Source organism: Mytilus trossulus, chromosome 12, assembly GCF_036588685.1.
Source record: "Mytilus trossulus isolate FHL-02 chromosome 12, PNRI_Mtr1.1.1.hap1, whole genome shotgun sequence".
Lineage (NCBI taxonomy): Eukaryota > Metazoa > Mollusca > Bivalvia > Mytilida > Mytilidae > Mytilus > Mytilus trossulus.
Window position 1 is genome coordinate 5,829,294 of NC_086384.1, and position 11,487 is coordinate 5,840,780.

An 11,487-nucleotide genomic window follows, 5' to 3' on the forward strand; every position below is an offset into this window, starting at 1 on the left:
ATATACAGTTTTACTTAGTTTTCTATGTTCTACATAGAAAGTGATACTCAGGAATTTGTTCGCTGTTGCTCTGCGGTTTTCATCCTGTGTCGACTATTATATTATTTGTTTGTGCGTTTATCTGTCATGAAAGTAAAAGCCCTATCCCTAGTCTCCAAATGAATAAAGCCCCATCCCAATGTCGCGAAAAGGTCCTTTTGTCCCTCTTTTAAAGATGAAAAATTACAAATTGTATCCATCCTTTAATATTGATTTCATGTGTTTATTTTCCTATTATAGTAGCTGAGCCTCCAGGTGTTAGGTACACTCCTTCTTCAGTAGTTGCCGGGCGTTCTCTATCAGGCATCGTTGTCGTGGTAGTCTTGGTAGTCGTAGTAGTTTTCACTGCGAAATGTTCTTGTTCTGGAAAGGTAAAAAATTAGGATTAAGGGAAAGGCAATTGCGATGGATTAATTTTGTGTAAGAAAGTTTTGAAAAAGGTGCCTTAAAATTGAAATAGTTCAGGGAAAACAACACATGTTCTGTATAAACCTAATATGCCATGCATAGCTTTGTTTTAATGTTGAAAGATAATGTCAAATAAAAATATTTTCAAATAATGCAGTTTTTTTAGTATTAATTGCAATACAGTGTACCTAATTATAATTGTTATACAAAATATAATAGGTAGATAATATATAGAATGAAAATGATGAATGTGTCAAACAGACAATAACCCGACGAAAGAGCAGAAAATATCACAAGGCCCGAAACAATAATATGTACATGTACTCCATGTTAGTCTTTGAATTCTAAACTTCATTTTAACTTAAGCAGCTAGGGTAATATGTGTTCGCTCTTTATTGCATGGAGAAGATATCTATTTATAATATCTCTATTGGTGGGATCATGTCAGAGACTTAGTACAAACGTCTAATCGATAACATGTATGTATTATTTGTGAAGGGTTAGATAATCGCAAACACAAATTATTAAGGATTGGTTTTCCAGCCGAATGGAGATACCTTTTTCAAAACAGATTGATAATAATATAATTGATTTAGATTTTTATGTCAATAAAACCAAAACATTTAATTATGAAAAAAATAATATTAGATACATTCGAAAAAAACGACATAAATTTTAAAACACATGCAGTTGTAAGGACACACGCAATATCCACCATATATCAAACGCTTTTTTTTGAAATAGAAAATAATTCTTTGTCAGACATGTTTCGTAATCTATATTCTTTAGCTTACATATCGAACATTACAGACATGATCACTATTAACAACTACAAAAAATGTAATTTAAAAGAGACGTAACTTATTTTTGATTTATTTTAAAAACTTTTTTTCTCTTTTATATGGTAAACGGGAGATTATTCAAACACGATGTATGTTCTGATCAAAAACATTTTACGTCCGATACTTTTGTTAAGTATACAAGATGTCTCTTTAAAATAAGTCTAAAATTGTTACTTACATTAGGTGATTGATTAATTTTTGGTCAAAGGAGAAGGCTCAGAACGTTGTCTTTAATTTTCAAATGCAGTATATATTATATCATAAGTATAATGCACGTATATAAAGTAATGTTACGTCAATTCTGAGGAATTCATTAATGTGTGAAGGAACTTACAATTAAACTGACTTGAAAACAATAACTATCTTTAAAAAAGATATCCGACGTATTTAAATTTGAGTATATTTTAAAACTATCATTTCGATAACCTTCAGAAGCACAATGACTTAATGATGCAGGACCTCTTTAATAAAATCTCCATCTTAATGTAACTACAAGAAATTCTTAACTAAGTCTAGTTATAGAAGGCAATAATATATAAGAATATTGTGATGACACCTAAAAACTTTATTTGTCAAAAAATCTAGGGCAAATAAAAAGAAACAAATATACATTTACTACTGTTTACATTAAACTTAATTCATGGTTAACAAAGCTAGAAACTATTGGTAGTGTAAGTAGTTTCTTTCTGTTTACATTCACCAAAACACCGCGGAAATCTCACATGCGTAGGTGCGTTCTAAAAGTCATGTACGTTCGTACAACAAAGTTTACCGGCATTAAAAATATATAATTGTCCCGAATAAACAGCTGTAATGGATGCAAAGAGCTATTAGAGAAACAATTATTTTAATAAAAATATAAATCTTTGTAAGATCTTGGTCAAATATTTATAGTTTTTGACTTGCTTTCCATCACGATATAATTTTCGAGACGTTTTTTCAAACACAACCAAATCACCCTGCGTGACAGCATTTTATTCAATCACAGAAAGGATTTTCGAGCATGCATAGTCTGTTTCCATAGTGAAGCGTCCTTAACTTCAAAGTGCACAACCCGAAACTATACCGACTACGTCGGAAAAATATTAATACTTTTAAAACTCAAATTAAGCTAGTGAATTAAGGCGATAAGATATTGCCGATGTTGATATCTAGTCAATCGATTTAGAGATGAAAAAGAAGTATGAGGTACTATAATCTTCTGGGAAATGAGTAAAGTTGACAAGTAATTTTCTTGTTAAGTAAAATATGCAAATGAGAAGATGATTCCATTTTGCATTGTTGATAAAACATTTAGATAAATATAGGAAGATGTGGTATGAGTGTAAATAATACAACACTCCATCCAAGTAAAGATTTACAAAAGTAAACATTTATAGGTTAAAACACGGTCTTCTACACAAAGCCTTGGCACACACCGAAAAGTAAGCTAATACAAAAATTGTGTAATTCTTTTGATGAAAAATACGTCCACGAAACGGAGTTTTGAGCAAATTCCAGCAATTTCAAAAAGTAGCACATGAAGGTATATTTATTTTATCATTTTTGATTTAATATGATAAATAATAGCATGTATGCAAATTTTCATCAAATTTAAGTATTGGATCAAAACCATATTGTATACCCTTAAATGCCGAACACATATGTTATATAAAATTTTGCTTGTTGATCAAATACTCACTATATTCACAGATCCAGGGGTAATTGTTATGGTGGAAAATATAGTTGAAACACGAATAGTCATGCCAATGTCCACCATCTGAATACTTCATTACAATACAGTCCTCAATGATTGCCTGGATATCTGGTTGTCCTGACGCCCAGTTTGTGTACGTGACTGGTTCTCCTGAAAATGAAAGAACATATTATAGGACAATAAAACTGAGAAAGGGAATGGGGAATGTGTCAAAGCGACAACAACTCGACCATAGAGTAGACAACAGCCGAAGGCCACCATTGGGTTTTCAATGTAGCAAGTAACTCCCGCACCCGGAGGCGTCCTTCAGCTTGCCCTTAGGAATATGTATACTAGTACAGGGATAACGAACGTCAAACTAAACTCAGAATTATACACAAGAAATTAAAAACTAAAATTATGCAAGACTAAAAAAGGTCAAAGGCTCCTGACTTGGGACAAGCGCAAAATTGTGGCGGCGTTAAACATATTTATGAGATCTGAACCCTCCCCTATACGTCTAGCCAATGTAGAAAAAAGTAAACGCATTACAAAACGCACATTAAAATTCAGTTCAAGATAAGTCTGAGTCGGAAAAAACAACAGATAACGCAACGCCCATAAGAAACAATACGAAAAGAGTTTTTGAATTTGTAGTCTTTGTGTCATAACTTAATGCTCAATACGTAATTTGAACACCGCCACATGTTGAGGTGATTGTTTCAAGGCAGTGACCCGACAGCTTATATTTCTTTCTTTATTGAATTCACTCATGATAGCAGATTATTTAAAGATATTATAATAGCAAAAGTAAAGTGTATGATGCAGCAATGTTTTAAGCAATATTATATTGCGTCACTAGCATATCATATATATTGAAAAACAGTTTCATCAAAATGAAGGTAGTTCATTTGAAATTCGTTCGTACATGTTTCGTCCTCTTTGCGTCACGTGTATAGTTAAACTATTAATTTAACAAGCAAGACCAATAACTTATGAACACGGCTGTCAGTTATAACAAATTTATAGGAACTATACATTTAATGAATGACAAACATACCTGTTGGCCATTCATAACTTCCTTCTACTTTCTGGTCGGAAAGTCCTATCCATACAATATCTCCATGGAAATTTAATGACCTTAGTGAACTCATTAGAAATAAGTTGTCAGTACTGCTTCTTACTACGACAAGATGTCCGCCTTTGGATGTGCAATCGCCATGTGCATGTTCCCAGTCAAAATTGTGATTAAGGACGAATTCATAGCAATAACCGTTATGTGCTATTAATGCACTGCTGCGAATTAAGTTTGAAGGACAGCTACTTACATCGTCCTGGGCCACTACAAAATTGAGGATATAAGGGTTACTAGTATCTAAAATTAAGAAATAATTCATGGGGGCTTGAATATATCGTTATTTTACCACGGGTTGGCCCTTTATGACAAATATTTTACCCTGAGCGATAGCGAGGGGTAAAATATCGGCATAAAGGGACAACCCGTGGTAAAATCTAGATATATTCAAGCCCCCATGAATTATTTCGATTCTAATAGGACAAAAACGGCAATTTTTATTGATCGAGCGCTCTAGGTGGAGGCCATTATTTGCCATTCCCATAAATTAACGCACTTTTAGATTGGCGTAAAAGAACGGAGAATACAGAATAAGTGACATGCTCAAACTATTCACAAATCTTATTTATTTAGATTTGGATGTATTTTAATGATAACTTACTTATATGTCTTCTATTTATATGAAAAAAATGGGCTTATACCACATTTTAGCATCGTTTGTTTACGTTTCCTTGTTGTGATGAATTTCGGTATCAAAAGCGTGTATTTTCCCGTAAAATGCTTAAATTATAACGTCATCATTCTATGACGTCGGGTACTTCATTCATAAAAAAACATATGACGTGGGAGTACGATCGGAACAGCCAATGCAATATATTCATATTTTACCACGGGTGTGTACTCAAAGCGTTTGAAGGACGTCATGTTAGAATTCGTATTAACATTCATATAATTAATGTTACATTTTAAGCGCCTGTATATGACTTTTTAAGCAGGTTTTTGAACGACAGTCGGGTTATTAAAATGATGAAGTATGTATGGTGGGAAGCAGGTGGCGTATGGCAGGTGTATGGTAGCAAATGTATTCCATGCAATAATATAAACCGTTCAAAAACGTTAAACGGTTTTAAAATTTTAATGAATTTGTTGATACTAATAACAATTTCACAAGGAAGCTATTAAACCAAGAGTTCCAAATGGTGAAGTTGAAATCATCCCTTCGTAAATTTTACGGACGCCATCACGAGTTGGTTGACCGTTATGGAATAACCCTTTCACAAATGATATCGGATATGTTCCGTACGTCGTAACTACAATTCCCTTCCCTTTCATGAATTTGACCTACCGAATTAGACTATTTACCGGATTTGTAATCACACAAGCAACACGACGGGTGCCGCATGTGGAGCAGAATCTGCTTACCCTTCCGGAGCACCTGAGATCACCCCTAGTTTTTGGTGGGGTTCGTGTTGTTTATTCTTTAGTTTTCTATGTTGTGTCATGTGTACTGTTGTTTTTCTGTTTGTCTTTTTTATTTTTAGCCATGGCGTTGTCAGTTTGTTTTAGATTTACGATATTTGCGATATCACTTTTGTCATTTTGGCGTTATGATTTTTTATAAAATATAAGTTTCATTTTCGAGCAAAAACTAAAGCACCGTCAACATATATGTTTTTCACTATGAGTATTTTATACGTTCAAGATTTGATATGTTGTAAATGGAACTTCATGTAGGGGCGGACACCACAAAACAAGCCTGAAATGATTATACATTTTAAATCATCGTTTAAGATAAAATCTTGAAATTGACAAATTAATATTCAATAAATGATAGGTTGGTTGTCATTTACATGTTACTTTGTGTCCGTACACACATGCGCCATGTCAGTCGCAATGAAATCAGAAATATGTCAATAAACTCAGATCTATATAACTGGTATTGTAAGATCTGGAGCGAATCAATGTGAAAAACGTATAATCATAAACACAAAGACAACTTTCGTAATTGTTGATAGTCACTTTTCACAACACTTTACTTTTGATAACTATAAATAAATATGACATATTTGTGTATTTTTGCAAATAGTTTATTAGTTCATTTTTGGCGTTATTATCTATGATTGTGCATTAATACTTTTAGCAAATTACTATTGCATTGTTTTCAGAAATTTGGTGTGTTACGCTAAGCACGAACAAATTTAAATGTTATTATCATTAAGCAAAGTCTATAATTTCAAAACTGGTGGATGAATATTTATATTGATTAAAACTTCCTACGTTATCTAACATTGTGAAAGCAAAATCGTTTATATAATAAGATAAAGCACGATTACGACGTTATATTTACCAAAAGGAATGTGAATTAACAGTGTGTCACAATATGAACATACACGAATTCTTCTTGGTTAAAATATAATTAAATACGTTATTATATGGTTATAATGTTTAACGTTGTAATAAGAACACAAGAAAATGTTTGTCATAATTGTTCCGTTTTTCTACAAAGCCTCAAAAATAAATTTTCTAAAATAAAAATAGAAAAAAATCTTCATTTCGAATTGAATCAATAATGAATATGAAAAGCTTCAAATTGAAAAAAAAACCAATTCTTTACTCACAGATGGCAGGAACAAGAAGCATGAAGAAAATCATCATATTTCTAATCTGTTACAAAATGAACCTTTCGAAACTTGTCATAAAGTAAAAGATCAAAAGATAAGAAGAAGGTTAAATTTTCATGTAATGACGTGATGTCATTGTAATGTTTAAAAAGTCTGGAAAAAGACCGTAAATAAATTAAACAAGTATAGGGATAAAAAACGGTTACGCACAAAAACTAGCTGAAATGTATTTAGAAATGTTTTTTTCTATTTTCTATATGCATTTAAAACGGTTCGGATCATTTTGGTCAACTTTTGTAAACCATGGATATAGAGTTTTTCCCGCCGAATCCGTTCAGAACATTGCACTGTACATTTTCCGTTCAACCAAAATAGAAAAAGTTTCTGTCACTTCACTCGGTTGACTTTATCCATTCTCAATTTAGTTTAATAGATAAATAGCGTTACCAAGGAATTTATGTACGAAAAATAAAAGGATCTATTTATATGAATAAATAGAGATGTATGGTATACGTCAATGTGTCGGCATTCATACAACAACATAAAAAACAACACACAAAAAAGTATGTATCTAAAAGTTGCCACAATACACAATAAATCTATAATATAATATGACATGCTATATGTTGTCATTGGTCTTTTAAAGATTTTACGAAATTAAACAGCAATAATCGATGATTTATAATAGTCCCCAAATCCCCCCCCTCCCCTAAAAAAAGCATGAAGATCTGAAAACGAAAACCGCTGACATGCCTCATTTTGGTAAAACACTAAAACACATGAATAAACTAGCATTGTAAAACGTCTTTCGCCAATGTTAAGTTTAGTTGTCAGTGATATAGTTAAAACATCTTGTCTGAAAGGGACACATGCACTTAAATAAAATTGAGAATGGAAATGGGAAATGCGTCAAAGAGGCAACCACCCGACCAAATAAAAAAAACAACAGCAGAAGGTCACCAACAGGTCTTCAATGTAGCGAGAAATTCCCGCACCCGGAGGCGTCCTTCAGCTGGCCCCTAAACAAATATATACTAGTTCAGTGATAATGAACACCATACTAATTTCCAAATTGTACACAAGAAACTAAAATAAAAATAATACAAGACTAACAAAGGCCAGAGGCTCCTGACTTGGGACAGGCGCAAAAATGCAGCGGGGTTAAAAATGTTTGTGATATCTCAACTCTCCCCCTATACCTCTAACCGATGTAGAAAAGTAAACGTATAACAATATGCACATTAAAATTCAGTTCAAGAGAAGTCCGAGTCTGATGTCAGAAGATGTAACCAAAGAAAAAAAAATGACAATAATACATAAATAACAACAGACTACTAGCAGTTAACTGACATGCCAGCTCCATTTAAAGCTCATTTATAAGGATAAATCTATAACTAATAAATGTATGTAATATTCTTGTATCTCCAATTAAAGTAATGAACTTCACACGCACGATAATTATTTCAGAAGTTATCGTTGCTGCAAATTAAAAAATGAAGTCAAAGAATGTAAATGATAACAGCTAAATATTATCATAAAAAGTAGCAAAATATTGCTATTATTGTTTTTATTTCACGCGGTGATGCAATAAAACTGACGTTATCAACGAGAATAACAATTAACCATCATATCTGTATCATGCATTTAAGCAACAAAAGCACTTATTATTTCCATATAATTAAGCGGAACTCAACATCATTGATCACACAAAATTATAAGAGGAACAGAATATCAAAGAAATATGTACTTTACAGATGTTATAATTCGAACTAGATCATTAGATATTAACGAGATAATTCTAATCTAGGAGTATTTACAAGGTTGCTACTAACAACTTTCTGCAACAAAATGTTTAAAATTATAGAATGCATTTATTTATATAAATAGTTAATTTATCTCCATGGTATTAACAGTTTCATTAATACTATTATGACAGCTAGGCATTAAAAGTGCAGTGTATGTTGACTGAATGAGATTAATGTGTTGTCATGTAAAATGTATTATGTTAATTCTGAAGAGTAAACGTTATTTGTTGTGATTAGGGGTCACAACTTCGTATACACCTTATCGCTATTTATTCCATTCCGGATAAGTTCTAAAATTACACAACTTTTTCATCCAGTTGAAGCTATCTGGGACCCTGTTTCAACAATTCAAAATGCATGATGCTTTTTAATGAGACCTGTTTAAACTACCGTAAATACTTCAAACAAAATATTTTTTTACTGCAATTTTAATTTCCAAAAAAGTGGATCATACTATATCAAAGTTTTTTGATGATCACTTTCTAAAGTTTTTTCTCCCTCAGCTCACTACTGATGACCTCCATTTTTCGGCCGGTGACCCAAACAGTAAGTTGTGTAAATGACTGTTTTTCCCGGAATGGACTAAATAGCGATAAGGTGTATTGCTGTCCTAACAAGTTTTTGGTTAGTTAAATTTGTTGGTTCGTTTAGATATTTGATAATAATATAACTTAAATCAGAAGTTTAGTCAAACAGAAGTGCGTCTTCTGGACTTTTAAGGAAAAAGGCGAAAAAATTGACAATGATTGTTTGGTTATCACCTACAGAACAACATTAACGTATCTGTCTGTAGAACTGAATTAAAAGGGTAGACAAGGTTAACAAGGTGTCTGAAATCTTAAGTCAATTATCCAAGATAAAAGGTAAAATCACAAAAATACTGTCCTCCTAGGAAAATCATAACCCTTATCAAATAGTCTAGCCAAAAGCTCAAACAAACCAACCAATTAGACAGCTTTCATATTCCTGAATTGGTACAGAAATTTTCTTATTTAGAATATAATGGATTAAACCTGGTTTTAAAACTAGCTATACAACCTCAGAAGTTTGTTTTAATATGATGATAATTATGCAAACTGAAAAGACATTGATAAATGTATCAGTTAAACCATGCACGCACTGAATGAAAAGCTAATGGGATGGACGCACAGCCCATCAATAGTGGTATCAACATATACATTTAATGCTACTGATTTCAGAAAAAAAACATGCTTTTTAGAGTGTTTTTTAAATAAATTTGCTCTGTCAAAATATTATTAATTATTATACATTAAGGAATGTATCTCCCTCATGCAAAGCTCTGGTTCCTTTCACGGATTTGGCTATACTTTTTTGACCTTTTGGATTATAGCTCTTCATCTTTTATATAAGCTTTGGATTTCAAATATTTTGGCTACGAGCATCACTGAAGAGACATGTATTGTCGAAATGCGCATCTGGTGCAAGAAAATTGGTACCGTTAATTTTAATTTATCGGGTTACGATCACTGCTTTGCAATTTAAAAACATATAACCAAAGGAATTTTGACAGATAGACAAGGACAATCTTGAAGTTTGAGTTATAACCAAATTAAATGACTACTGTATGCAACAATGAAACTGTTTATTTTCATTGAAAAGGGGTAGATGAAATGTCACTGATAAACACTATTTTTTGGTATCCTCTAAAAGTGTATTTATTATATATAATGATAGACACATTGAAACATTCCCACTTTAATTCAAGTCTTTTAAGAATGCATATCTATTTTGGAAAGTACATTGAAATAATTGTCACAATCATGAAGATGAACAATGAAATTTCACAATAGAAATCCCATACGACGTTTTTCAGTCAGAAGCGTTTTACACTAAAATTTGTAAACATTTGACAATACAATTAAATTACAAAATAGGACACATTCGACAAATGTTCGATTTGTTCTTGATGAAAACCAGGAAACTACGATTTTATTGTAACAATGTTACTTTTGCTTAAAATATTCCTACGCATTGTGTTACCTTGTTCCGGTTGAAGTGGGTTTATCCAGGTTTTGAGAATGTTATTGTGTAATAAAATTACAATTCACAATATAATCCACAAATCATAATACCAAATATATATAGGAAGATGTGGTGTGAGTGCCAATGAGACAACTCTCCATCCAAATAACAATTTAAAAATTAAACCATTATAGGTTAAAGTACGGCCTTCAACACGGAGCCTTGGCTCACACCGCACAACAAGCTATAAAGTATACATGTAACAAAGGTGCCAATAATTATTATAGCTTGAAGTTTGAATGACAAATGGTTATTTTTTTCGCTAGGTTGATGTTACATTGACGTAGGTCACAACTCCTTCTATCTATATTAGATACATTCAAAAATATACAATTTGAATGGTGAAAGTTGCAAAAAATACAGTCCTATTGACTTTTCTAAAGGCCATTACAAGACAGCTTAGATGATAACGATTGTAATTGAGCTATTGACTATATGGTGATGTTTTTGTTTTTGGACTATCGACAATAGCAGTAAAATGTTTAATGTTTCAATTCCTACTTAGATACGGTAGAAACGGGTTAATGAATAAATGTCTATGAAGTGTATCAATATAATGATTATATTAACAAAATATTGACTTTTATTTTTTTCATTTGTACAAATACACAAAGACTGACATTTTGAACAACATTGCTTTTATCATTTTATCATGTTTATGTTATAAGGATACTTTTGAACAAAAGGTAATTATTGCAATGCACCTGCTATTCCTTATTTTTCAAGATTTTCTGAACAATGGGTAAATCCATGTCGCTTGGATTAATTTTTGATCGGTCATGAAAAGTGCTTGTACCTGTTTGCACTCATTCTGAATGGAATACAAGGCCAATATTCCCAAGTTGTCTACTTCTATTGAAAGAGTTAACAATGAATTGCTGGATATAATTTAACTATATAAAATTTACTATCATTGATGACTTTTTATGTAAGGGTTCATCTATATACCGTTATATTGTTATTGCGACACATTTTCATG

At 31.9% G+C, this 11,487-nt stretch overlaps 1 protein-coding gene across 1 annotated transcript; it reads right to left on the reverse strand.

The window, feature by feature from the left end:
• Positions 1-227: 227 nt before the first annotated feature.
• On the reverse strand, positions 228-6,772 carry LOC134693129 (macrophage mannose receptor 1-like). The gene is made up of 4 exons (XM_063553835.1): positions 6,658-6,772; positions 4,025-4,306; positions 2,971-3,135; positions 228-402 (listed from the first exon to the last, which is right to left on the reverse strand). The coding sequence occupies exons 1-4, from the start codon at positions 6,692-6,694 to the stop codon at positions 263-265; spliced, it is 624 nt and encodes a 207-aa protein (XP_063409905.1). The 5' UTR covers positions 6,695-6,772; the 3' UTR covers positions 228-262.
• Between the last annotated feature and the right edge of the window lie 4,715 nt (positions 6,773-11,487).